Source organism: Apteryx rowi, unplaced genomic scaffold, assembly GCF_003343035.1.
Source record: "Apteryx rowi isolate R43461 unplaced genomic scaffold, aptRow1 scaffold_57, whole genome shotgun sequence".
NCBI lineage: Eukaryota > Metazoa > Chordata > Aves > Apterygiformes > Apterygidae > Apteryx > Apteryx rowi.
In genome coordinates this window covers 3,106,259-3,131,724 of record NW_020450838.1, presented here as the reverse complement: position 1 = coordinate 3,131,724, position 25,466 = coordinate 3,106,259, and the positions used below count along the sequence as shown (strand labels likewise).

At 35.9% G+C, this 25,466-nt stretch overlaps 1 protein-coding gene across 6 annotated transcripts in view; it reads left to right on the top strand.

Moving 5' to 3' along the window:
• Positions 1–25,466, top strand: part of PTPN4 (protein tyrosine phosphatase, non-receptor type 4) — a 96,126-nt gene that overhangs the window by 19,609 nt on the left and 51,051 nt on the right. For 4 of the 6 annotated variants that reach the window (XM_026082152.1, XM_026082151.1, XM_026082148.1 and 1 more), the window contains exons 3-10: positions 3,019–3,126; positions 10,553–10,595; positions 10,671–10,770; positions 14,678–14,722; positions 14,978–15,030; positions 16,934–17,054; positions 17,978–18,065; positions 18,623–18,711. In XM_026082152.1, the coding sequence (XP_025937937.1) occupies positions 3,019–3,126; positions 10,553–10,595; positions 10,671–10,770; positions 14,678–14,722; positions 14,978–15,030; positions 16,934–17,054; positions 17,978–18,065; positions 18,623–18,711 (647 nt within the window). The remainder of the gene's footprint in view (positions 1–3,018; positions 3,127–10,552; positions 10,596–10,670; positions 10,771–14,677; positions 14,723–14,977; positions 15,031–16,933; positions 17,055–17,977; positions 18,066–18,622; positions 18,712–25,466) is intronic. The other 2 variants (XM_026082150.1, XM_026082153.1) reach the window with 1 other exon arrangement.

The following is a 25,466-nucleotide window of genomic DNA, read 5'->3' as shown; positions in this document are numbered from 1 at the left end:
ATTTTCAAACAAGTGTGTTTGTAACCAACAACGATTTTGCGATAGAAATAACCTCTGTATCTAGTGATGCTGGATGTTAGACACTAGATGATAAATGCTTCATAAAGTTCAGCTAATCTATTGATGTCTGGTGTTGATGTCTAGTGTGTTCTGAAAGGGCAGGATTCGTTAGTCACGTTGCCTGTAGCAATTACCAATAATAAGTATGCATAAAATTCTAATATTCCAACTCAGCAGAAATGCTGGTATGTTTTATATTCAACCGCATAGTAGTTAAGTTCTCCTTCACTAACTGTTCGCCATTCAATTGTGAAATAGTTGAGTTAGATTGCAGTGGGCAGTTTCATATTAGGTATTTCCCATTGTTCTTATGTTTTCCATTATCCCCTGTTTTCAGATACAATGTTAATGTTGAACCTTAATCTAGCTGTAGGAATATAACACATTTCCTATGAAAATCTTTTTTATTGGTTTTGCTTCATTATTAAAAAAAAAAAAAAATAGACACTCGTTTACCATATCCCTAATAATTTAGAGCGCTACTCAATGGTTATGTTGGGATTACAAATTCCATTTCAGACCTTTCACAACAAACAGGATTGTGACCTTCACCTGCTCTGGCAAGCTGCAACATCATTATATAAATATCAAAGATGGGTTAAACTGAGGTCTGGTTTTACTAGATGCTTATCTCTATTTTGTTCTGGGAGTAAAACATTGTGATCAAAACAAATGCTGCGTGTTGAAACTTGTTGTCTCTTATCCAAATTTGCTGCTCTGTGTCAGGAGAAATACTTTTAACTCTACTTATTCTGCCCTTTAACAGCACCTTCATTCCTAATCCCAGCCTCCTTGTTCATTTGAAATGACAGTCTTGTACTACTGAATTCAAACCGATCAGCGGGTCCTAAGCTTTTGATAGCCTTTCACTAGGAAGCATTTATTTAGATATTTCAGAAACAGTATAAATGCTCAGGCTTAGATTAGAAAACACTTAGAGAATTGATACCTACATGTTGCTTGAAAAAGTAACGTCAGCTGTAGTAAATGTAAGTCTAAGCTTTGGATGCAAATGTCTCCCTTTTCCCGATAGTTACTATCGTAAGTTCTTAGTTTGAGTTCTGATTTAGATCTACATAGGGAAAAATGCCAAGAAGTAATTAGTGTTGCTATGTAATTTAAAATTTGTTTTATTTGCTGAAAATTTTGTACTGATTACTGGTTTATTTCAAAAAATATCAGAAACCTCTAATTTAGTAAAAATTAAAGTAACTATTTTTAGAATTGTACATAAAAATTGCTTTATGTGTTTATAGTGTCATGTATGTATTATGTTAACATCTGTTTTTTTTCCTGGATTGTTTCTAATTATTTGAGAATAAATTTTTCAGTAGTGCGCTTCTTAACAACCTTGCTGCTACTAACTGTTCACTTGGTTAAACATGAAGAAATTTTCTCCATATCGCTTTTAAAAATAAAATCTTTCAAAGCAAATAAAACAATTCTTATGTCATTTTAACTTAGCCAAATTTACACAGGACCTGATGTGCATGGCTTATGTAATTTCAACTTAAATATGCAGAGCTGCAGTTATGATTGCCCCGCTATCATCCTTTTAGGCATAATTTGCTGATACTTTTTTGCTATTTTTTTTTTATTAAGAAATAAATTATCAAACTTCTCTGTTCTTGACACCCAAGTAAATGGTTTTGACAGTTTACTCAACTTTAGTATAATCTCAGCAGAACAAAAATTGAACTTTGATAAGATGCTCTTAAATGTAAATGAATGTCTGAATGTGATTTGTGAATTTTTCTTGTAATGGATTAATAAAATCCTTGCAACCTGCTTCTGGCTTTTTAGTTACGCTTCTCATATAACTGCCTTTAAAAATAAACTGTTTTATAATATGTTATGAGGAATGAGGTCATTTGAGACCAGAACAGTAGTCCTTTTTGTTTTAAGACTTAAAAAAAATACCTTATTGCCTACAGTAAACAAGGCAAGATGTATGTGGAATCCACTGGAGCATGAGTAATGCTTGGCACCTAGGACACAGAGGAGCCTGGTTCCAGAGAAGCAGAAAATCTAGATGGAAAATGTATCAATAATCTTTCATCATTTCTCTTGTTTAACAGTTATTCTTGCAGCATTTCTTTGCATCTATTGTTCCTCAAGAAGCTGTGATACTCTGCAGCTTCCTTGGGAAACTCCTTCAAATTTCACCAGATGTATTTATTGAGCCGTGTCGTAATGGCACGCTCTGTGTTTAAATTACTGTGTTAGCCATATTTTTAGTTTAGGCAAAAGATTGCTAGGTACCTGCAACTATGCAGATGTTTTTTATATCGTTTTGTGGATAAGATTTGACCCTACAGTAGAAATCAAGTTTGTTCATTTGTCTCAGAAAAGAAATGTTATTTTTTTATATTCAGTTCATTTGAATTGGTTCATTTAGAGCAAAGTATCTTTGGGGAAACACATTCAAATGACACTTGTTCTCAGTTAGATATTTGGCTGCTTCAGCTGTCTTTGCCCTTTAACTTTGGAAGCATTTTCAATATGCTGGTTCATTTAGATTCAGGCATAGATTTTCAGATAAAGTAAGAAAGAATAACTTGTACAGGCCTGAAAAATGTACTTTTAAATGATAATGGAATGGCCTAAATGAGACTACTAAGTTCTAAGTCAAATTCTATCCCTTTTTCACTTTTTTCAGTAATCCTTTTAAACATCAAATTTGGTTAATGAATGGCTTTCAGGAATAATCATATAGCTATCTGAGAAGTGAGAAATTCTTGCTGTCAGAAAATGACAAAGAAGAAAAATAATAATTTCTTGCATATGTTTTAGCAAGAGAGATGGAGCTCATTTAAAAATAGTGCTGCTGTGATACATTTCGTGATATTTAAAATTTAGATTGCTTGAGCACATCTGAAAATGCGTATGCGTATGCATGAAGTCTGTGTCCAATTATATTTTTTGTTCATAAACGGTATATATTTTTGCTCTCTGCAGAAACATGATCAGGGACAAGTTCTGTTGGATATAGTCTTCAAGCATCTCGATTTGACAGAGAGAGATTACTTTGGTTTACAGTTGGCTGATGAATCCACTGATAACCCTGTAAGTTGAACCTGTTTTCTAAATCATATTTTTCACACATTTAATGCATGTAGGGACTGTGTTTTATTGCTTAGCAGGTACCTAATAATTGTAAAATTCTAATTCTTTCCTTTTGACAGCTCACGTTTTTTGACAGAAGCACCCTGGATTTTTGTTTTGGTAGATGTGTATGGCATAAGAATACACTGGTATGCGTTGGAGAGATCTGGTTTTTAGGGGGAAGCAGAGGGGGTTTTTTGTTTTTTGAAAAAAGCTGGTTCTTGGCTTTTGGTAGTACAGTTCTGACTTATTGCTCACCTGGAAAACTGTTTATCTCAGGAGTTGAGAGAAACTGCTTTTTAAAAACTTGATAAGTTTGGGGGTTTTTTTATTTCTCACCTGTTTGAACTAGCATTTCAGTGCTTGTTTTGCAGCATTACAATAGCAGCAGGAGAAATACTTAACTGATCTATTCAGTTTGGCTTCTTCTTTTTTTTTTTTTTTTAATGCTTCAAGTTTTGCAATGGCACCATAAGCTGTGCTGTCTTCTTTCATTGGGGATGGACTTTGACTGTGTGTTGAGCTTGTGATCCAAAAGGTTATAATAAGACTGGTTTCATTAATAAAGACCACATGACTGTTCAGTTTGCTCCCCATGCCACTTCTTCATCCACTGGTTTTAATATATGGTTATTTAATACACTTGAGAATGGTATTTTCATTGATGATTTGATAGGCTAGACAGTCATGGGAATAGGAGACTATTTCACCAAAAGGTGGAACAGAATTAATTGAGAAACAAGATTAGAAAGATAAAGTGATAGGGAGAATGATGCAATAAGAAAGGAAATAGTAGCATGTGTGGTAGAAACAATGGAGGCAGAGTTAAATCAAGCTCGCATAAGGAATAAGGCAGATGAAGTGAATTAATTAAATGGCAGTTGTGAAAACTATCCAAGTTAATTAGGTGGTAGTAATCAGCATTCAAATAATACATTAAAATAGCTAAAGTTGAAACAAAAAGATGGACATCGTTTAGATGGTGAGGACTGAAGACTTTAATCAATGTTTTAAGCTTCCCACTAGTACAAGTAGGGCATTAGATGGTATTTCTCAAGTATTTCATCTTTTTGCAAGGCTAGATGTAATAACTTAAGTCTAATTCAGCCAGGAGTTTTAGGCATTACTACAGTGGGAGAGGGTTGGGTTTTTTGTTTGTTTGTCTTGTAACTGGTATATTTTGGTCTGCTCTGTGACCAAAAAAGGTTTAACCTCTGCATCTATGTGAAATGCTATTTATAGTCCTTTGAGCAGCACCTTCAAGATTATTATCTTAGAATATGGAGCTTCACTAGCTGTTCTTAAATAAGTGAAAGTATGAAGAGTTTACTGCTTAAATGTATTTATGTGAAAAAGGAAAACTTGGGATAAAGTCTCTTTTCCATCTTTAAACCAATCAGCAGAAAGTAAGAGGTGAGCATCTGATATTTACCTTATGAAACATTTAACCAAGAAATATTCTTTGCTTCTGGAGACTTCTGCTCTACACCCTCTGTCCCCCAACCAGTGGGTCTTTTGTTTTAATATCGATATTATGTTGTTAGGATCCTTTCTTTCTACCGTGTACACGTGTCTTATCCTGAATTAGAGAGGCATTTCTGCAGTTTGATATATGGCTTGTGTAGAGTTAGTAAAGAATTAAACAGGATCCCAAGTCTTTACTTTGTTCAAAGTAATTGCATCATTTAAATGGAAATGTAGCACTCAAAGTATAGCCCTGCTGCAATGAGCATTATTACAGTTAAATTTGAATTAGATATTAAATTTCAATGTCCTGCAAGTGATATGACGTGTGGTTGCATGTGGAAAACAAATTTTTGTGATACCAGTGGTCTAGGTATCAGTAACATACTATTCGCAGGAAAATTTGGGGCTTCTAATGAATTTTCCGCATGTTCTCATGTAGATATTTGAAGTGGAAATATGGGACTCCACAAGTGATGGACTTTAGAAGAGCATCACTGTGCTCTGGGTCATTGTAAAGAGAAGTAATAGAAGCCATTGCAATATTGTGCCATCTTCTCCAACTGTCATTTGAGTGGGTCAGTATCACCTCGTAGTTATGTTAAAAACTAATTTTTAATAGTTACGAGTTTGGAGTGAAAATATTGAGCTTTATGATCATGAAATAGTACCTTGAAAGGATGTTGCCTGTTTTGTTTTATCTCTTAACTAGATTGTATGATCATCATCAGTTGGGATCAGAAATAGTAATTCTTAAGAGATAGTAATTTTTAAATATGACTTACCAAAAAATTAGATTTTAGAATTAAAATCTAATTTAAATTAGTTTTAACTAACTTAAATTAGTTTTTAGATTGTCCTGTAAGGTGTTTTTGTTTCTAGTCCAGATACCTGATAGATCTCTTAATCATGCTTCATCTAGTCCAGTATCTGACAAGGGCTGTCAGTTAATTGCCCTAAGGGATGAAGAAATGGACTCTCTTGAAAATGAGTATTTATAATGGTTAATATGCTTTAATTAAAAGGTATTTCCATATGTCTGAAACTTTTTAAATCAGTTTGTATTTCACCAGTAGGAGTTGATGGATCCAGTTGTAATGCTCAATGGCTAGAGTATTGTTATAGCTCCATTGCTAGATCGCAGTTGCTTCACAGAATTCTTCTTGGATGTTTTCTTTAGTAAATCTTAAATGTTGAATACTTGTTTTAAAAGGCAGTTGAACTAGATGCTGCTGCTTATAATACAGTTCTTTGCCTAACTCCCATTATAGACATGCCAGACTGATGGGGTCTAAACTTATCTCCCACCCTTTGTGTGAAAAGCCAGCATTTCTGTTCACCAAATGTGCAGGGTGATCTATAGAGATAAATGACATTGTGAAGTGTTACTCATACAGTAACTCACCAAAGTAAGTTTCAGAAGATGCTGAGATAATGAAACATTCCTCTTCAGTAAGAGTAAAATGGGGCTATTGTTCTACCACCAAGAGTGACTCTTCTAAAATAGAAGAAATACATTTTTCTCTTCTACATTTTTTTTTTTTTTTTAATCTGTAGAAAAGAGTGAGAGAAGTTACAGTGCTGCCATCATTTTTCTTCTGCCTGAATAGTACTTCCACATCTCTTTCTTCTTTGGAGCAAACTATTCTTAATTACATTCTTTCTCTAGCCTTCTGGTAACATTAAGATAACTAATGTGAATAAAGCTGTGTAGCACATTATAATTTTAACAGAGTTTTCTTTTGTAACTGTTTGTAGACAGTTCTGATAAGACATGGTCAAGATAGTTTTATTTAATTTTTTTATTCTAAAGTTTGTTTCCAGGCTGAAAAGACATAGACATGTTGTAGAAAAAGCTGAATTATTTTTCAACTTTTGTTTAAAAATCATTTAATCGAATATTACTCAGTGTTTTATTCAAAGTTCAGAAATTCACAGGGCTTCTCATTCTCATTTCTCTGACTTTCCAAAGCTTACACCTCTGAGCTTTCTTCTTTAATTTATCTGGAAGCAGAACATAACACTATAATAAAAGCAATTGGTTAAGAATTAATCTGGAAGAAGGATGACTTCAGAGCTATTTGATAAGCATAGGTTTTAGAGGTTTAGTATTCTTTGACTACTTAAATATTTTGCTTGTCAGCAAATATTCAGTTGCAATGAAATAGTATGTCACAGCTAAATAGAATTTTACCAGTATTAATCATAGGAAGCTGAAGAATTTATGGTTATGATTAATTTCAGTATTTAATATTGGTTTACCTTTATACTCTGTTCATCTGGAGAAAAAAAAAAAGATAGGATTATCAGATATTCTGGTTATTCACAAAATAGCACAGTGGAATGTTACTAAGACAAAATACTGCAGGACATAAAGGTAATGGGGAAAAGGGAATTCTGCTGACTGAGTGCCAAAACTCTGTCATTGTGCCTAAATGCGGATTTCATAAATTGCACAAGCTTTATGTTTTCATATAATAATAATAATTTCATATTTTTAAAAAACATGTTATGTTAAAACAAGTAATATTGCAGCTTTGACAGTTAATCTGGTCTCTTATGCTCTTCTAAATAGTAGATCTCTCCATCTTAATTTCCTGTATTGTGTTGAATTATGCAGATAACCTTTTATATCTTTTGCTGGTAAAAGGTGTGAAATTATGTATTAAGAAAGTTACTTGATTTTTTTTTTTTTTTTAACGTGTAACCTACCAAAAATCAGTATTTAGATTGGAAAAAAAGTTCCTCTAGTAACCCTGCAGTTCTTTCAGTGACTGTCCACAAGCATCCAGCTTCCTGTGTGTGTGTTTACTGCACACGTTTAGACTGGGAAACAGCCAGTGCTGTTTGGATTGGATTATTGGACACAGGAGGGAAAAGAAACTCAGTTCCATATTGCTGCTCATCGCTGAGAAATAGCATTCCGTGTAGTGTTTACTTGACTTGCACGCAGTGCAGTTTAAGTCCCTTTTGCTTATCTGTAGTTAGTGTAAATGTATAGCTGTAGTTTGCTTTTTAAAATTAGCTGCTTAATACCTTCTAGCTATTTAAAAATCAAAACCACCAGTGAATTAAGTTCTTTTCTTGCATATACTAGATTTTTGTTCTATGATAGTCTCTGGATTGCAAAACTTGCTGTTCTTGTGACTGCATCTATCTCCCTGAAAGTACTTCTTCTGGTTAGGAAAGTGTGTATCCTGAGCACATTTCCCATTGTTATTCTATCTCAGAAGAACTTGGAGGTGAGGTAAACTGTACTTAAATTGTTCTCCTAATTTTTCTTTACTTTTCGAGCAAAAAAAAAAAAATCTAATAGATCTGGCCGTAAGGTGATGATCTTGTGCACTCTCCTCATGACAGCTCAACCGTGAGTTTCCACACTTACTGCCTGAAATGCCATTGTTATTTGATATAAGCAGATTAGCTAAGCTGGTATGTATTTAGGCCTCTTAAAAAGTCAAGAAAGAACCCCCTCACCCCCCTTGGGCAGTATAGTTTGAAGGTTTGTTCTCCGAAGCTGAATAACAAAGAATCCCAGTTTCTCTCTAAGCACAGGGAAGTTCTCCGCCCATTTTCTTTTAACTGAGCCTAACTTCAGGAAAGTGGCAAATTTTGTGTAGGCCTTTGATTAATTGTTTCTATGGAAAAAAGCCAAGTCCTGAAAGAGACTTTTGAAATACCCCAAAGGAGCTATGTCATAGAGGCATGATTCATATTTTGGGGGTTGTTTTTCAACATAGTCCATCCACTATCTTATCGGTAAGCAGTCTGGCCTTGCATTTCTCTACATAGTCCTTGAGAGCAGCAAAAAACTGAACAAAAATGATAAGGATGATACCAGTATGGGGAAGCTAGTAAGATAATAAGAGGTAAAAGCTGGAATGAATCTTAAATTGCATGCACTGTGACTGGGATTTTGAGATGACTGGGATATATGCAGTGGGTGAGGAATAACTGTACGGCTACCTGATGAACGAGCTGCCGGGGCCTGGCAGAGGGTCGAGGAGGAGCAGAAGGCACTGGCATGGTTGGCAGTGGGAGTGCTCTTGTCATTTGGTCTATGGGTGCCCAGAGCAATGTAGGAAGAGGGTATTCATGCAGGGTGGGTGTGAGGATTTGGGGAATACTGTCAGCATGGGGCTGACGCGACCTTGGCGGAAGAGACCTGGACAAAGATATTGTTGAGGAAGAGAATATAGTAATGACTCTTAGAGGGTCTGGGGTCCAGAAGGTTGAGGAAGAAGGGGCATCGCATCTTTCAACAAAAGGCAACTTGACAGTAGATTAATTTAGTCCAGGCAAAAGTGCAAAGCGTTACTATATTCAAGGGAATGTAGGGCAAGAGTCTGAGTTTCTCCACTAAGTGTTTCTCATTTTAACTTCATGGACCACCAAATATACCTACCTCTCTGTCTTGCTGAGGGTTTTGGACAAAACAAGATAACCTTTTTGCTAGCAGCTCCTTGGCTTGTTCAGTTCTGGTACATCTGCCTAAATCCTGCCAACTTCAGCTTCTTTATTCTGTTAAGTGGTATAACCCTGTGCGGTTTCCTAGGGAGAAAAGCACGTTTTACATCTGGATCCAACAGCATGACTTGAAAGCATGTTAAACACCGTTGAAAAAAGGTTACCCGTCTGTGGTTTGAACTACATTAATGCTTACTAAATTGACCTTTGCAACCAGAAGCAGGAGAAAATGAGAGCTGTTCTGCTAGACATTTCAGTTCCAGGTTTTCTGAATTAATTGTAATTTCAAACAGTGCTGCCCACAAACATAAATCAAAGGATTGTCAGTTAGATCCAGGTGTTAATCAGATATATTAAATCATAACCCCTTGTGTGAAGATATTTTTTTTTCTTTTTTTTTTAACCGTGTTGTGAAAGATTCTTGTACAAGATATCCCTAGGTGGAGAGTTCCTCCTTAAGCTTTCCAGTTAGCCTTAAATAATGTTGCTTGTCCTCTGTGCGAGTTTTTTGAAATAACCATGCAGTAACCTTTCTCAAACAGTCTCTTCAGTTTCTCTTAAGTCACCTAAACAGATACAGCGTTTGCCTCTGCTCAGCGTTATTTGTTATTTCTAAAGAATAAAATGCCTCCCAGAACTAACTGCAGATCCCAGTGTGTACCAGACATTTTATGATTAAAATACATAGGTGTGCACGGAGCCCGCTTGGCTTGGGGAGGGGAGCAGTTAAAACGTCTTGCCGCGCTGCCCTGGGAACCATGCTCTCACTGGTGTGCGCAGCGCCGGTGGTGTAAGGGTGCATCTCTGCTTCCTACAGCAGTATTCCCTGGCAGAGGCGATCAAGATCTGGTTGCTGTCTGGTTAAAAGTGTTTTGTAGTCCTCAATCCAGTAGGCCGAGTGCTCTGTCCCTAATTTACAAGGTCACGGTTTGTGATTTACCAGAGATGAAACTCAGACTGACAATGTGAAGCGAATCCGTGAGCCCGTGGGTCCCTCAGTGGTACGTCAGCCCTGCAAAATGCAGAGGAGAAGTAACCGAACTAGTTCAAGCAAATTAGCGTTTGGGTAGGGTAAATTAGCCACYTTATAGCTCTCCACTGCCACGGTTAGTTTACCTCAGATAGTCAAAGAATAGCTAAAGATCTGTAAACTGTAAAATTCTAACTCGTGTCGGGCTTCTGGTGCCACGTCGCAGTAGCCTCAGCACCGTGGGAGACGGGTATGCGGACAGCAGAGATTAAACTCAGGGAGAGAAGAGAACGATCGCAGCTGTTTGTGATCGTGTCGGTGTCTTTCCAGAAGCAGTGCAAAGACTTTGCAYGCCAGGAGAAGGTTTTGATATAAGATCACATGAAAAGTAATAGAAAAGCAACGGTTTCTTGATACATAAAGGCTATAATTAATGCTTTGTTGCTTGTTCCTCTGAAGTTAGTGTTACAATTTGTCTCTTTTCAGAGGTGGCTGGATGCAAACAAACCTATCAGGAAACAATTAAAAAGTGAGTACATGTATTTATTTGGTCAATTCAAATATCGTTACTGAGCAGCTTTTCCAAGGTAACCTGATTAATTAGAAATATTTGCCTTGATTCTAGGAGGGTCTCCTCACAGTCTGAACTTCAGAGTCAAGTTTTTTGTAAGTGACCCAAACAAGCTCCAAGAAGAATATACTAGGTAGGTCTAGTTAATTTATCAGTAAAACATTTTTCTGGAAGGCTTATGTTTAGTGTTGGTATGTTTAGGCTTATATTTAGTATTAATATTAGTATTTGCAAGCTTCTATTTTTTGCCTAATAATCAAAGGCAAGAACTGTGCAGTTACACCAAATCAATCTAATAAAAAGCCTTTGTGACTAAATTTGCAAATATATATGCAAAGTGAAGCCACTACATGAAAATATTACTCAAGTAGAAACAGAAAAAGGAAAAATAGGGAGAAAGAGAGGAAAAACTTAATTCCACCATTCATCCACAAGCACAAATTTATTTTTACCTTGTTTTCCCCTTTGGGATTAAAGTATCCTGAGCATTCTGTGTATTTTTATTGATCTATTTTTTCCACTTTGCTGCCTGGCAGTAATAAAATTACTCTGGTTATGTGGTTGTAGTCCTAGCTGGAGCATGTAAACTTATTTTGATAGCAATGTGTTGAAGCTTGTTAAGGAAAATGCTCAGTGTGAATTGAGTTAGGAGGTTTGAGAGTTGCAATTAGCCCCTGAAGGAATTCCTCAAATTTTCAATATTCTTAATTAGTCCTAGTCCTCCACATACAAGTGGCATGATTTGACAAACAGATTGAAATTTATGGATGTCTGCCATTCTGAAAACAGGTCAGCCCCATTCAGAAAACAATATCTAAATGATTAAAGATGAGCTTAGAAATCTGAGTACCAAATCCATGAAAATGTAGTCCATGTTTGTTTACAGCTTATTTTGATTTGTCATATTTTTACAAAATTTTACACATGCCTATGCAGACTGAATTTACTCAAATGAGTCCCAGAGAGCCTGCAAAAATCTTTGTTTTATTGGAACGTTTACTTTGAGAGAATTTGGTAATTTACTGCATCAAAATAATAAAAAGGTGTTATTTGAATTACAGGACAATATATAATATTTCTGAAGAGATGAAAAAACAGTAAAGGTTGATCAATGTAAAGTAAACAGTAAAAAAGTAAAAGACAATTGTATACTTAAATGTTATGCTGTAAATACAATGCTATAGATGCAGCATCCATTTAGAAGAGAAATACTGTATAATTTCTGTATCTAGGTCAGCTCTGGCTTTTTTGCTAATAGGCCTAATTGCCCCTGAGAAAACTGGTTTGTATTTGGAATTATAATAAAGAGAATTTTATTGTCTGCGGGGGATTTTGTGGCAAAGTTAGGATGCCTTGTCATTAGCGAGGGGTCCTTTCACATAGTCAGTACTGCCCCTGCTTTAAAAAAAATAAACAAACATTTTTGACAATTCCTGCTCAAACTGAGACTTTTCAAAGACACTCAGTTTTTACAGATTTCAGGAAAAAAGAGGAATGAGTTGACATGAGAGGCAGCATTAGTGTCTTTTCAGAGAAAGGCTGCAGTGCAGTCTCACAGCGTAGTAGACCTCTGCGAAGCCCTGCAGGGGCGGCAGGTCACAGCGGCTTGGGTTGGGAATGGGTCGGTGCGAGTGCACCCTGTGCTGCAGGGCTTCGCTTTAAGAACCTCCATGGATAGGAAATAAAACTTCATTCGTTCTTCTCTTTGCAGAACTACTTGTTTATTGACATTGACCACAGATAACAATTCTTATTCTTTCTAGAGATATATGAAGAAGGTGAAAATATTGTTATGCGATGCCATCTGCGTCGTTTAAATGAATTTGTTATGCRTACTTGTTCGCATCTGCATTGCTAAACTTCTGTTGATTTCCCATTTTGTTCCATAGTATGTGATGCTTCTGTGTTGGAAGTAGGACGGTTAGCTAACCAGCAATTAACTTCACCATGCGCAGAAAGCCGCGAGCCCAAAGGGAACACGGCTCACTATTGCTTGTGCATGAAGTCCCTGAAACGGACCATGGAGTATTTCTAATTAAAGCATTTCACAAAAATGAAAAAATGAAAAATGAAGTTTGTCTGCACATACAAATATTTTCTCTGATGGTTTTGCAGCCATGAATGTTAACAGTAGCAAACATTGATTTGGTCAATATAGTTATGAAGAGAAACTCAAGCTAAGTCTGTGCAGTGCATCCTTTTAATATATAAATTTAACATACCTTTTCTTGCTTTTTGTAATTGCTAAAGAAATTTGTCTTTTAGCATCGATGTCCAATTTAAGGTGAAAAATGAAAAAGTATTTTGAGGTCTCTAAAGCTAGCTAATGTCACAGTTTTAACTTCAGGTTAAACTATAGTCGTTGCCATTTTGGCCAGTTAAAGAGCCTATAGACGTTTTTGTAGGAATTAAGCACACAGGGGCTAACRTATCTTTGGTACCTGTCAATTTGCAAGAGGTTTCCTCATTTTTATCTCAGWCACAGAATTAAAATTTAGCTCTTTACCTCAATTAGCTGTAACAGTTGATTGACCTTTCACAACATTTACMTTGTAAATGATTTGATTTGATTCTTCARAGCGGTTGTTAATCCATTTTCTGAAGGCTACTCTGAATCTTAGTCTAAACGATTGTARGAACTCCAGTATATACTAAGTATAATGCAATGATATATCCTGTTTTTAGTTGCTTAGTGCAACTTAATATTGGGAAATATTTAGTGTTCAGTTTTAGTCAAACCTGGTATGAGTATTTTTCGTAAGTAGTTTCTATGGGTGTTTGTAATGAATGAGTATGGCCAACTCCTGACTTTCAAAGCAGAACTACAGGAAGGAAAATAGCTGATTTTATAATAATAGTGTAAGAGGTCCCAAAATGGAATTATTTTACAATAAAGCAAGAGTGATGTTCAAATTTTCCCCTCAGTGGAATATTTTTTAATAAAAAGGCACCAGAGCATTGAAAAGTCTAACGCTGCTTTAATACCCTGTTAAAAGTTCTTTTGGTGAAAATTAAAGCTTGTGCTAACACCATGCCATCTCAGTAAAAGTCACATTTGTTGCCCCAGCTCAGTCTCTGTTTCGGTGGTGGTTTGCAGCAGGTGTGATTTATCACTTGATATCAACATTTGTATTTCTCTGAAATTCTCTAAAACCTTGGAGTGAAATACGAGGGAACTAAATTGAATGAACGACAGATTCATACTGAAAGGTTAACAAAATATTTGTTTTTTATTGGAAACACTAAGGAAGTGTTTTAGAAAGAAAAATGTTTACACTTCCAGGTTTGTGGATTCTTTTTTAAGTCATTGTTTTTCTGCTGCTACTGTGTTTGGTTGAAAACATCTTTTTGTTTTAAAATGTTCATCTGTTTCTTTTGCTGCTTCCCGCTCCCTCTTTACTTGAAAGAGTGGACATAGGGAGAGCAGACGAACTTCTACAACAGGCTTTTCTTACATGGTAATTAAAGAAAACTTCGAAAGTTCAAGGGAAGTCTGAAGACATTCAGAAGGCTTTTAACATAAAAGAATGCACAACTGTTATTTCAGGGTGTTACTCCAAAGTATTAAGAATACTTTGTTTTCATTCAAACCAAAATAATGTCAAATGCCCAATGAGAGTAAATTATTATTCTTTTTTTTAATTTACCTTGACTAGAAATCATTTGTGTTAAGGTGCCTGCATACCTGGATGCAATTTTCAACTTTTGGTTGTGCAGTTGAATAGTTGTGTTTTTCACATTTATTCATCATAAAGGCATATCTTCTTTTCATTATTTTAAACTGTAAGTTGAACATAAATACTGTAATATAAAGTAGATGAAATATAAATTTTGCAGCATTTTAGTGAAATACAATGTAAAACGTAATAGCCTYAATTTACAAAGCTGTATTATTATTTTACTAATTGCAGTTTAATTTCTTTCTCTTAGGAGTTTAAGAAATAGCATACAAAATGTAAGATTTACCTGGAGAGAAAATGTATTAAATTGATGAAAAGTGATTTTATTTTTAATTATAGTCCCCCCCCCTTTTTTTTAAGGTACCAGTATTTTTTGCAAATTAAACAGGACATTCTCACTGGAAGGTAAGTCATCTTTCTCATGCTAACCATTACGTGCAAGTTCTGTTGAGGAARAAGTTGTTAAATTAATGATGAGGGGTTTTACCTGCAAAATATAAATAGATTTAAAACGATTTAGTTTGATTCATGCAAATTAAGTGTGTTTATCTGTCCAACTTGTATATTCATAGACTATGAAAAATTAGGCTTTTCAAAATAACCGTATTTCATATGAGATGTATAATTTTATTCATTTCTCTTTTTAAAAAAAAAAAACAGGTTGCCCTGTCCTTGTAATACTGCTGCTCTTTTGGCTTCCTATGCTGTTCAGTGTAAGTATAATTACTATTCAGATATTTTTGAGTACTGGAATATATAATAAGTATTACTGATTAGTTTAGTTTCCACATAATGAACTGTAATAATTATAGTTAAATGTATTTATATTACATTATATTGTTTTATTCACATATGTGATATTACTTTTCCCAACATTAAGGAAATGGTCTGTCTCTTTTTTCTTCAGCGGACTGTATTTTTGCTGAATTAAATATGAAAAAATACTTGTCTCTTTTACCCTTTTCCTTCTTTAAACCCTTGCAGTTAAAAACCCAAAAGCCTCAAAATCAAAACCGTTGCATTTCTCTGCATTCTGAAGTGTGATAGCTCTTTTTGAGAGTGATAGCAAGGAGATTTTTAGACACTTGTACATTTTTAAGACATGTTGTACAATGAACCTTCAAAGAGGTGCGGAAAAGGGGATTCTGATTGTATCTGGCTGAATAGTTTGAAACCTGTGTTGCCAATTTTAAGCCATTCTCTGGGGTAGTTAAGTCTTGAGGACGGTTTAATCCTCCTCCTCTCCCCCCATTATTCTTTCATAAAGCCTAAATATTTCTTTCACATTTAATGGAAAAAATGACTATTCAGCAGTTAGTTCTTGAGATTTCTGATAGTCARAAATCTTTTTTTTTACATGCAATCCTCATATCTCTGTCTATATTCATGTGTCTTTCTGCTACCAAAGATACTTGCATCTACATTTAGTACTATGTATGCTCTGTATGTGTCAGAGAAATAGTCTTAATATTTCTAGGGAAAAATGCATAGTAATATCAATGTAATATTGCATGCATAGCTTTGGTAAGCGAAGAAAACTTGCTCACCTCTTTCCGGATCAGTGAACAGAACAATTTCTCTTGAACAAAACACCCCAAATCCATCTGTTTGGAAATAGCCATGTACTGATAGTCCTGTCAAARAAGTACTAAAAGCCATACCTTAGGGATTTACCTTGCAAGTGATTAAATATTTGATAATGAAGCTGGCATTATGAAAGTTTGACATTTCCCTCCACGAGCACCTTCAGCCTTCTTCTTGTCACTTCTTCCATGCCCCATAGAAGCGTCCGTAAGCCTGCACAGGACCCCACACCTTGCCATATTGGTGTGAACTTGCCAGTTTTCACCTGTTGTGTTACTTATTTATTACTGTAAATCCGTTATATGGATTACTGACATGTAAAACTGTTTTTCTTCTGATTATAGTTATGACCTCAAGGTCTGTTTTTTTGGCAAATTCTGTTTGAGTTTATATGCTTTTTATTATGACAGTAAATGTGATTTTGATTCATTTCCTGTAATTTTAAGAAATGGTTTGTTAGGAATTTCGTAAATGCACTTTTCAGTAGTTTTAAGTAAATAGTAGGTGTATGTACATGTGCTTTCTCTTTCTCCACGCATACATTTGAATTTACCAAAAAATATTTTTTGGTAATGCTTCTGAAAATATCTTGGTGCAGAATGAATTGGTTGTTTTTGCAAATCTGATCTGAGTGAAGAARTGGTAGCTTTATAAAAACAAACAGAAAATATTCATAATCACATGAAAGCAAAGATAAACAAAAAAAAGAAGAAAAAACAAATACCTGAAATATGTTGGAGTATATTTATTTAGTACTAGCCATTATGACAGCAGTTATGAATTAATTTATATATTAAAAATTAAACACTTCATAAACTCGTTTCATAAGCACCCTCTAAAAGCTCTCTTAAAATGTATTCACTGACAATGTGACTTGATTTATACAAAAGGGAAAAGGAGAGTTCAAATGTCTTCTGTATTTTTATTTGCTGATCTTAAAGTATGTGAGAACAGACTCTTGGGAATTTGGGGGCATTGCACAATGCCAAATACATCAGCGATAAACAATAACCTCTCTTTTTAATATTTTAGCCGAGCTGGGAGACTACAACCATTCAGAAAACTTGCCAGGCTACCTCTCAGACTATTCTTTCATCCCTAGCCAGCCTCAAGACTTTGAAAAAGAAATAGCAAAATTACATCAGCAGCACATGTAAGGATTTACAGCAGAAGATATTGTCTGACTTTGTCAAATCCTGACTGCTGGTGCTGTGCTCTTGTATAAAAAATAAATATTTTGTCTTAAAGGTTTTTGTAAAGATGTACTTGTAATGTGATATCTTTTGTAGAATGCCTGTATAATAGGTACCGTTGATACTCCTCACAGATAGTACGTCTGTGACAGAATGAGAGGGAAGATTTAGTGAATAAATTAATGTTTTAAAGCTACACTGAAGAAAGTATTTGAGTGAATTTTGAGGATATTAACTTTATAGGAAGTAATGTGTTTAATAGTTTTTTTCAATCATTGAGAAAGCTGTTTGTATAAAGGCCTTATTTTCATGACGCTCTTACTGTTAGACAAGAGTTACTTTAGAAGTAACTAAGTAAGGAAGAAGTAACTTTTCTTCAATACCTGATGTTTCCCATGTGCAACTCTGTGACCTTTTCCTGAAGAGGAAAAGGCAATGAAGTAACGGAAAAACTATTTAAATATATATATTAAATATATGTATTATATATTAAAGTGGATTGGTGACTATTTAAGTTTGGAGGATGAGCCTTGGAGAGAAATTGCTACTATCAGTACAAAATATAATTTTGCAAAAGTAATTTCTAGGTTCCAGAGCTCCCCAGGCTTTTAAATGATACAGTGCATTAGAAGTACAACATGTATGCAATGTTTGCAAACTGTGTGTTGCAGACTCCTTTTAAGCCTTTGTCTGTGTGGAAGCAGAAGTCTTTTCTGTTAAGATTTTGGGATTGCAGTCTGTTTATGGTGAGAGTGGAAACTGAGATTTCTGAGGAGAAAACAGTGAAACCAGTGCAGATTTTATCTGAGCTTGCTGAAGAGCCCAGTGGGGAGTGGKTTCATGTGCATGTTAGACTGTTTCTTATTTAACTTCTTTCTTGCAGAGGGTTGTCTCCTGCAGAAGCAGAGTTCAATTATCTCAATACAGCACGTACCTTAGAACTTTATGGAGTTGAATTGCAYTATGCAAGGGTAAGTTTGGATGAACTAGTATTGTAATGTAAAAGTAGGTTCCTCTGAGATCGATGGGAATATATATATATRTATTTTTTACTTTCTGGCTGCTCTTTATGAGAGAAAAAATTGAAAATAACATCRTTTTATAAGATGCCTAAATGAGACATATCAATTTGAATAACCCCTATTTCACTGTACTGAGAGTATCTCTTTACTAAATTTGGGCATATTAGTATGTGCTTTATTCAGGTTAAGCCTTATTAGACTGAATACCAGTTCAGTGAATAAGAAAAACATCTTCTTGAATGGCTTCTTGAATAGGCTTTTGATGTTTAAGGGTCTGTCAGGTTCAGATGAGAATCAAATTATAAATCATTGTTATTACATAATGTGCAATGTTATATAATGTGACTGTATTGTAATGTGATATAATGCATCGTGTATAATGTATATGTTAAAAGTATTATATAATGTGAATTATATAATGTGAAAACAAATAGTAGCTATTATAAATATTATAAATAGTAATATTTATATTATTCTTTAAGTCATCTTTTCCTTTTCTTTTGAAGGATCAGAGCAACAATGAAATAATGATTGGAGTGATGTCAGGAGGAATACTAATTTATAAGAACAGAGTACGAATTAACACCTTTCCATGGTAAGGAAAGCTGTTTAAGCAAATGCTTTTGTTTTCTATTTCAGAACATACTTTACCTCTACCAGTGTCACAGATTCAAAACAAAGCGAGACTTGAACTTAATATCAGATTGAAATGTTTTACCTCATGCTGTGCAATGGATGATTTTTATGAATGGGTTTTTGTCCTGTTCTGCAGGCCATGCTGTTAAATGATTGTGGTGCAAAATATAATTAATTTTAATATACTTCAGGAGTTTGTAAGCATATTTTTTGTTTGATTAATTATATGGCCAGGTCAGTATTATGGAAATGTCAACTTTATTCTAGCTCAGAGTCTTTAAAAGGATCACTGAACTTAAAAATACAACCTGGAGAATAAAGTGATTACTTTTATCTGTTTCTTCCTATGTAATTTAATTGTACTGAATGTGTTAAATGTAACTTAGGTATGGCACTTGGGGATAACTGAGGTAGGGGATTCACGGATACTGTCTTCTCTTCATCCATAGATGGTCATTTTCATGATAAAGATCAAAAAAGTGCATTTATTGAAAAATCTGCTGTCATTTCTTTCTCCTCTTAAAAAAAAGTTGCTTCTTAAAGCTGTTCTCCTCTGTTATATAAACTTGGAGTTATCCTTATAAAATGTTATTCTAGTGATCATCAATCTCTTCTCTGTTGGGATCCTGTTTCTGCTTAGTGATAGGAGTTGAGAACTCTTCTGTTGGATCATACCACTGCTCTATCAAAGTCTGGCACCTCCTCCAAAGCTTTTTTGGTTCCCTCAGTAGTAACTTTTGCTTGGTTGATTTTCTTTGCCTGCTTAAAATCCATTTGGACAGTCTTCCTTATTACATATTTCTTTGAATATACTATAATAGAATGCTGAGTGGGCTAAGTCAGCTGTATGAAATTATAAAAGACATTATTTCCCCAAATACAAAACCTGTTCACACTAGAATAATGATGAAAAGTTTCACTTTTTTTTGCTACTGATTTGTGTGAATTGGTGTTAGAGTCCAAGCAATCAATACAAATATCTTCTGTAGCCACATAACCAAAAGTTTACCGAGTGTATTTCTGTCCTTAGAAGCCTTAAAGGCTTAACAGAATGCTTAACCACATCATTTAATTGCTGAAATTCTGGATTGTACTGTAATCCAGAGTTACTATTTCACTCGGTTGGGTCATTCTGAAGCTGATGCGTCAATAACTTTTTCTTATTAAGTATAAATACAGAAACACGTTGCAGTTTATAAGTTTTATGGAAAAGCGGTCTTCAACTGTGGCTGCTGAGCACTCTTGAAAATCTCTCCTTGAGATCTACTTACTGTTTCTAAAATAAATTTCTCAAATAACAACAAAATTTTTTAAAAAGGAGGAAGAGTAGAAGTTGCAGTGAAAATGATCTGTAGTGAATTCTACTTGCTGTTCCCACATGGTTCTGGCACTGCAGATCAGAAAACTGCTCCAGAGCGGTTAGGAGGCAAACTGTGGGGCGGGAGACCTGAGTTCATGGTGCTTCCCCACCACTAGTTTCTTGTGTGATCTTAGCACAAAAATTGGGTGTATTAAGTATTACTATGTGAGATCTGTGAGCAAAGTATCAGAGAATCCAACCAGTGTGGTAATGATTTGGTAAATGACTTTTGCAGTTAGTAGTGAATAAATATCCTGTGCTATGCAAAAATGTCTCTTGGAACTCTTTTATTTTTATTACATTAAGTAAATGGGCATGTAGGGATTTTCTTTACACTATAGGACAATTGTGTAGGTTGAGCGGCATAATTTTAAAAGATAGAGGTTACCATGGAGGCAGTTGTTCTTTACCACCTTACTTTTTACACCTGTATGCTCTTTTCCACCAGTCACTATACTTCTCTGTCTGTCTGTGTCATCAAATTAACATACCTCATTTTCTCTGAAGCCTTAGTGGCGAATGTCACTGACTTCTCTCTCTCTCTCTCTCTCTCTCTCTCTCTCTCTCTCTCTTTCTTTCTTTTTTTTTTTTTTTTGGCATCTACCATATGAATTAGAAATCGCTACGAATAAAGAAAACCTAGATTTCTCAAATCTGAATTCATTGTATAAATGATTGGAAAAGGGTAGAGGAGCTTAAAGATAGACTAGCATAGGAATATGTTGCAAGAAGAGTTCTGGAGATGGAAAAAGTTCCAAAGTTGTTTTTTGGATGGTCTTAAATTTTTTTAGGGATTTTTGGTAAAAGAAGCTGGTATCTGCCTATGAAACTTATGAATAACACAATGTTAGATGTTATTGCATAAATTGAGAGCAGCTGAATCACATAGGAGGGATTAGATTATCATGTGCCTTGTAATAGAAGTGGGATGAAATTTAACAATACAGAGCTAAGAAACATGCATTTAAGGGCTAAATAAGAAACACTTTAATGGTGGAGCCTTGTCAATCAGTGATAACAGTGGAGAGAGACATGAGTGGGGTTTTTTTGTTGTTTTTTTGTAAGAAAACTTGGCACTTGAACTACAGTGTAGTTATGAAAAGGCTAGATGTATCACCTGCAAAGTATTTTCTGGATGGGGCAGAGTAGTATTAAAGTTCTAAAAAGTGAAGGTATGACACTACTTAATTTTTTTTTTTAAAGTTCTGGGCCTGTATGTTTTCAAAAAGAAAAAATTGAGGGGCAGAGAAGAAGTACTAAGATACAGGAACATAGAATGTAGAACCTGTTTATGAGGATTGGTTAAAACTTATGCCTGTTTAGTCCAAATAATGAATGAAGATTGAAAAAGCATTTGATTATGTTTCATGAGTATTCTTGGGAGTAAGTACCAGTGGAAATAATTACAGTTTTCAAGATCAAATAGATATAAAATGAATTGGAAATTAGAAGACTTTTTAACATCAGAAGAAAAGTTGTGGAATGGCCTCATAGTCAAAAGTAATTAGAAATGAAATTTTGATACTAAAATTCAGTGTTTGGTTGGTTGGGTCCCCAAGAGGAGAGTAAGGGAGTGGTCGCTCACTGCATCTTTGCAGTGTTTTTTGGGCTTCTGCTGATGACATACGGGGATCAAAAGGATCCCTCCCCCCCCCATCACAGTGCATGATAAAGCTTCCTAACTCATCTTCCCAAAAGCATCGAAGCTGGCTTTATCTTAAGAAAGGCCTTTGGGCAACGTTTGGCGATGTTCCAGTCAGCACTGGAACTGGAAGTTACCTAAAGTGCTCGGCTGGTATGTCGTCTTCATATAAACAAGTTGTTTGCCTCAATTGAAATGGGAAAAACTCTTCTCTGGATTCAAGCTGGTACAGGCAGCTGAAATTCTTGTTTGTTGGTTTTGTGTGAGCAGTCAGTGACATATTTCCACGTAGTTCCACTTCCCTTGCCCGAGGTTCAAGATACTGGTGATGTTCCTCCTCTTGCCTGCAACCCACTGCATTTCTGAGGCATTTTGGTTTTCTTTTCTAAGCTTAGTCTCAAGTTTTGTTGTAGGATGTTAGGTAGTCTGTGGTTTGCCATGTTGAGAAACACTGCACAGTGTGAATGGTGAAACTTGAGTAGATTTTCCCTGAGATAGCGAAAGGCAAATCTATGACAAAAGTATTATGCACAGCCGGATATAATTGAATACAGTAAATGTTTTCCCTGAAAGCGTATAAAGGAAAGTAAGCCTGAGGCAAACACAGAGCATGAAAATATTCAGTCTGCGTGGCTAGTTTAGTAAATGAAGCCTGCATCTTGCAGTGAGAAGTTTGGACCTACCATAATAAATTGGCAGTCCGCCCTGCCTTTATAATACTAGCATGTTTTAAGAGAGAATCCTGCAGTTGGGAAGAAGTGTTCGGACCATTTCTGGATTAAGGCTGCTTTATAAATGGAATACTGTAATAATCAGGATGGTATTAATCCAAGCTGCTTTTACTGCTGTTTTTTTGGTGAAAACCCTAAGTAGCAGTAGTAAGTAGTTAGAAATAGGTTCTATAAAACACACTAGTAAATTACTGAGTATGTACAATGTAAGTCATAATTAAGCTACATGTCTCTACTGGAGGCTAGAGGTTTCTGTGAACTCTGCTTCATCTTGTTTGCATGCCAGGGGTACTGATCTAAATTCTTGGTGTGTTTTTTATGTGTGTGTCCATGTGTGTAATTACCTAAACAGTTGCTCTTTATATTCAACCATATCAGCTGACATGAGTCATGTTCATTTTTTCCTGTGAAGACTATAGTACCAACACAGTTGGTCTTTTAAAAAAAGAAAAAGTGACTACCCCAAAATAAACACCAACAATCTTTCCTGCCACTCTGTGCCTGCCCCCCCACCCCTTCCCCCCAAACTTTTCTTCCTACCACAGGCTTTCTATTGCTCTGAGTAAGGATCTGAAATGTCAAGTTTAACTGCGTTGTTCATTAGTAGACCTACTATCTTTCCTTTTTTTGTCTTTAATCCTGCAGTTGTTCCAGTGACACCAGTCCTGATACTACTTTGCTTCTACTTATCCTTGCTCCTGTAAAACTGGAGCTGTGTAGATTGTCTTCCCTGTGCCTGGTGTTAAAATGGCACACGTTCAGATAGGTACCCCCTTTTTCAGTACTGCTGAGTTGAGTTTGAGAGAAGTGAGAACCTGGGCATGTGTGTATGTGGGGGGAAATAAAGGTTCAAGTGCTCTGCTCGGAGATTAATCAAGCAAAATGTATTTGCCCTCTCCCTCTTCTCTTGGTATTATGTCTAAATTGCAGTAAAGATTGCTTGCAATCTTTATCAGCGTGATCACAGGGAGAAAAGAATGAGGAGGGAGACAAGTTAAGAATAAAGTGAAACAAAGGTGACTGCCTGTTATCCAGTGTATCCTAACTTGATCCTTCAGTATTGTGAGTAGTTCCTCTCTTCCCCAAACTTTGCTGCTAGGCACAGAAACCTGGGAATCCAGGGAGCAATTCTTGCCCATGAAGACCAAAGGAAAAAAGCACCGAGTGCCTCAGCCTTTTATCAGTCCTCTGTCACTAGATGACCTGTCCCGTTCAGTAATGGGGACACGCTTTCCTTTGTCTCTCTTTCGCTGTTGATGTGCCTGTAGAAAGCCTTGTTGCCTTTCCCAGCCATTGCTAGTTTCAACTCCAGCCAAGCTTTGGCCTTCCTAGTTTTGTCCCTGAACACTTGGGTAACACTTCTGCATTTACTCCTTGGTGGTCTGTTCTTGCTTCCACAGCCCGTACGCTCCCCTTCTGTGTTTGAGCGCAGGCAGGGGTTTCAAGTTCAACCAAGCTGGCTTCCTTCCATGCTCGCCTGTTTTCTTGCACATCAGAATTGTTCTGGTTTGAGAAGATTGTCCTTGAAGATTGGGCACCTCTCTTCAGCTCACATTCCCCACGAGGCAGCCTCCAAAGGGATTTTGCCTGATAGATCTCTCAGCAAGACGAAGTCTCTTCTGCCACATTCCAGGATGGTTTAGTCTGGTGCTTGCCCTCCTTGCTTCCCTCAGGATGTCTAACTCTGCCATCTCACAGCCACTGCAGCTAAGTTTGCTACTGACTTGTTTGTGAGTAGTGCTTCCAGTAGAGCACCTTCCCTAGCTGGCCTGCCCAGCATCTGTGTTAAAGAAGCGCTGGTCTAGAAATCTGCTGGATTGCTTGTGCCCTGCCTTAAAGCCCTCCCAGCAAGTGTTGAGGTGGTAAAGTCCTCGGTGAGAACCAGGGCATGCTGTCATGGGACTCCTTCCAGTGGTTTGAGTACCAACTTCACTTTAGTCTATGACTTTTAAATATCCCTGCATTTAAAAAGATACAACTTATGGTTTAGGATGTGTCCAAGCTACAGATAATTGGAGACTGGAAGATCATGGCAGGAAACTATCACAGTGCCTGTTCTTACACTCTTCCTCGGACAAGCATCTTTGGCCACTGTCGGAAAAAGAAAACGTAGGTAGACGTACCGTGGCTTTGACTGGGTATGGATATTCTTATTTAATGCTTGTTAGGATATTATCCGTGCATAGGGACTCTTTCTTATCTGCTGTATTTTTCAAAAATAACTCAGAAGCAGCTTTGCTGAATCATTTCATTGTGCTTGAATAGTGAATCTTACAGACTGAGTTGGACCTTACTGGCTACTGTTGTGAGTCTGCTCCAAATGGTTTCAGGCTCAACAGATCCTTGACTTCACTCTGTCTACATCATGGGACAGGGTAAAAAAAAAAAAAAAAGAAAAGAAAAAGTGCGTGTGTGTGTAGCCTTCATCCTTGTCATTCATCCTCGAGTCTGTATATCAGGAAAAGGAGTCATTTCTTTAGTAGAAGAAAAGGAAAAAAGATGAGTGAGATGCAGTAGGATGTTTTCATAAACAGAATAATATGGATTTGTTTCTGGTAGCACACTAAGCAACTCTGTTATGTTGTAGAGTGTGTGCAGTTCAGTTGTTAGAAAAGGTGTATATTGAAAATGTTCTTTTAATTGTACTCTACCCCAAAATCTGATTTTAGAAAATGAATCGCAACTTACTTTTGTTTACATTAAACTATTCAGGCTGCAGTTCACTTTTTTCTCTTTGTGCTGTCAAAGACACTAGCAACTTTCTCATCCAGCAAATTTAGGACCAGTCTCTATTCTTAAGTAACTGTTTTGTCATAGGAGGTGCTAGAAAAATCCTGCATTGCCAATGTAATAATTTGATTTTTGCTAGATAAATTGTAGTCCTCTTATCCTAATCCTTGAGAAATAATCTCCAATAGTAACAAGTTATTAAGAATTTACAATAATACAGAAAAAAATTGACTGCTTTTTTTTTTTAAACT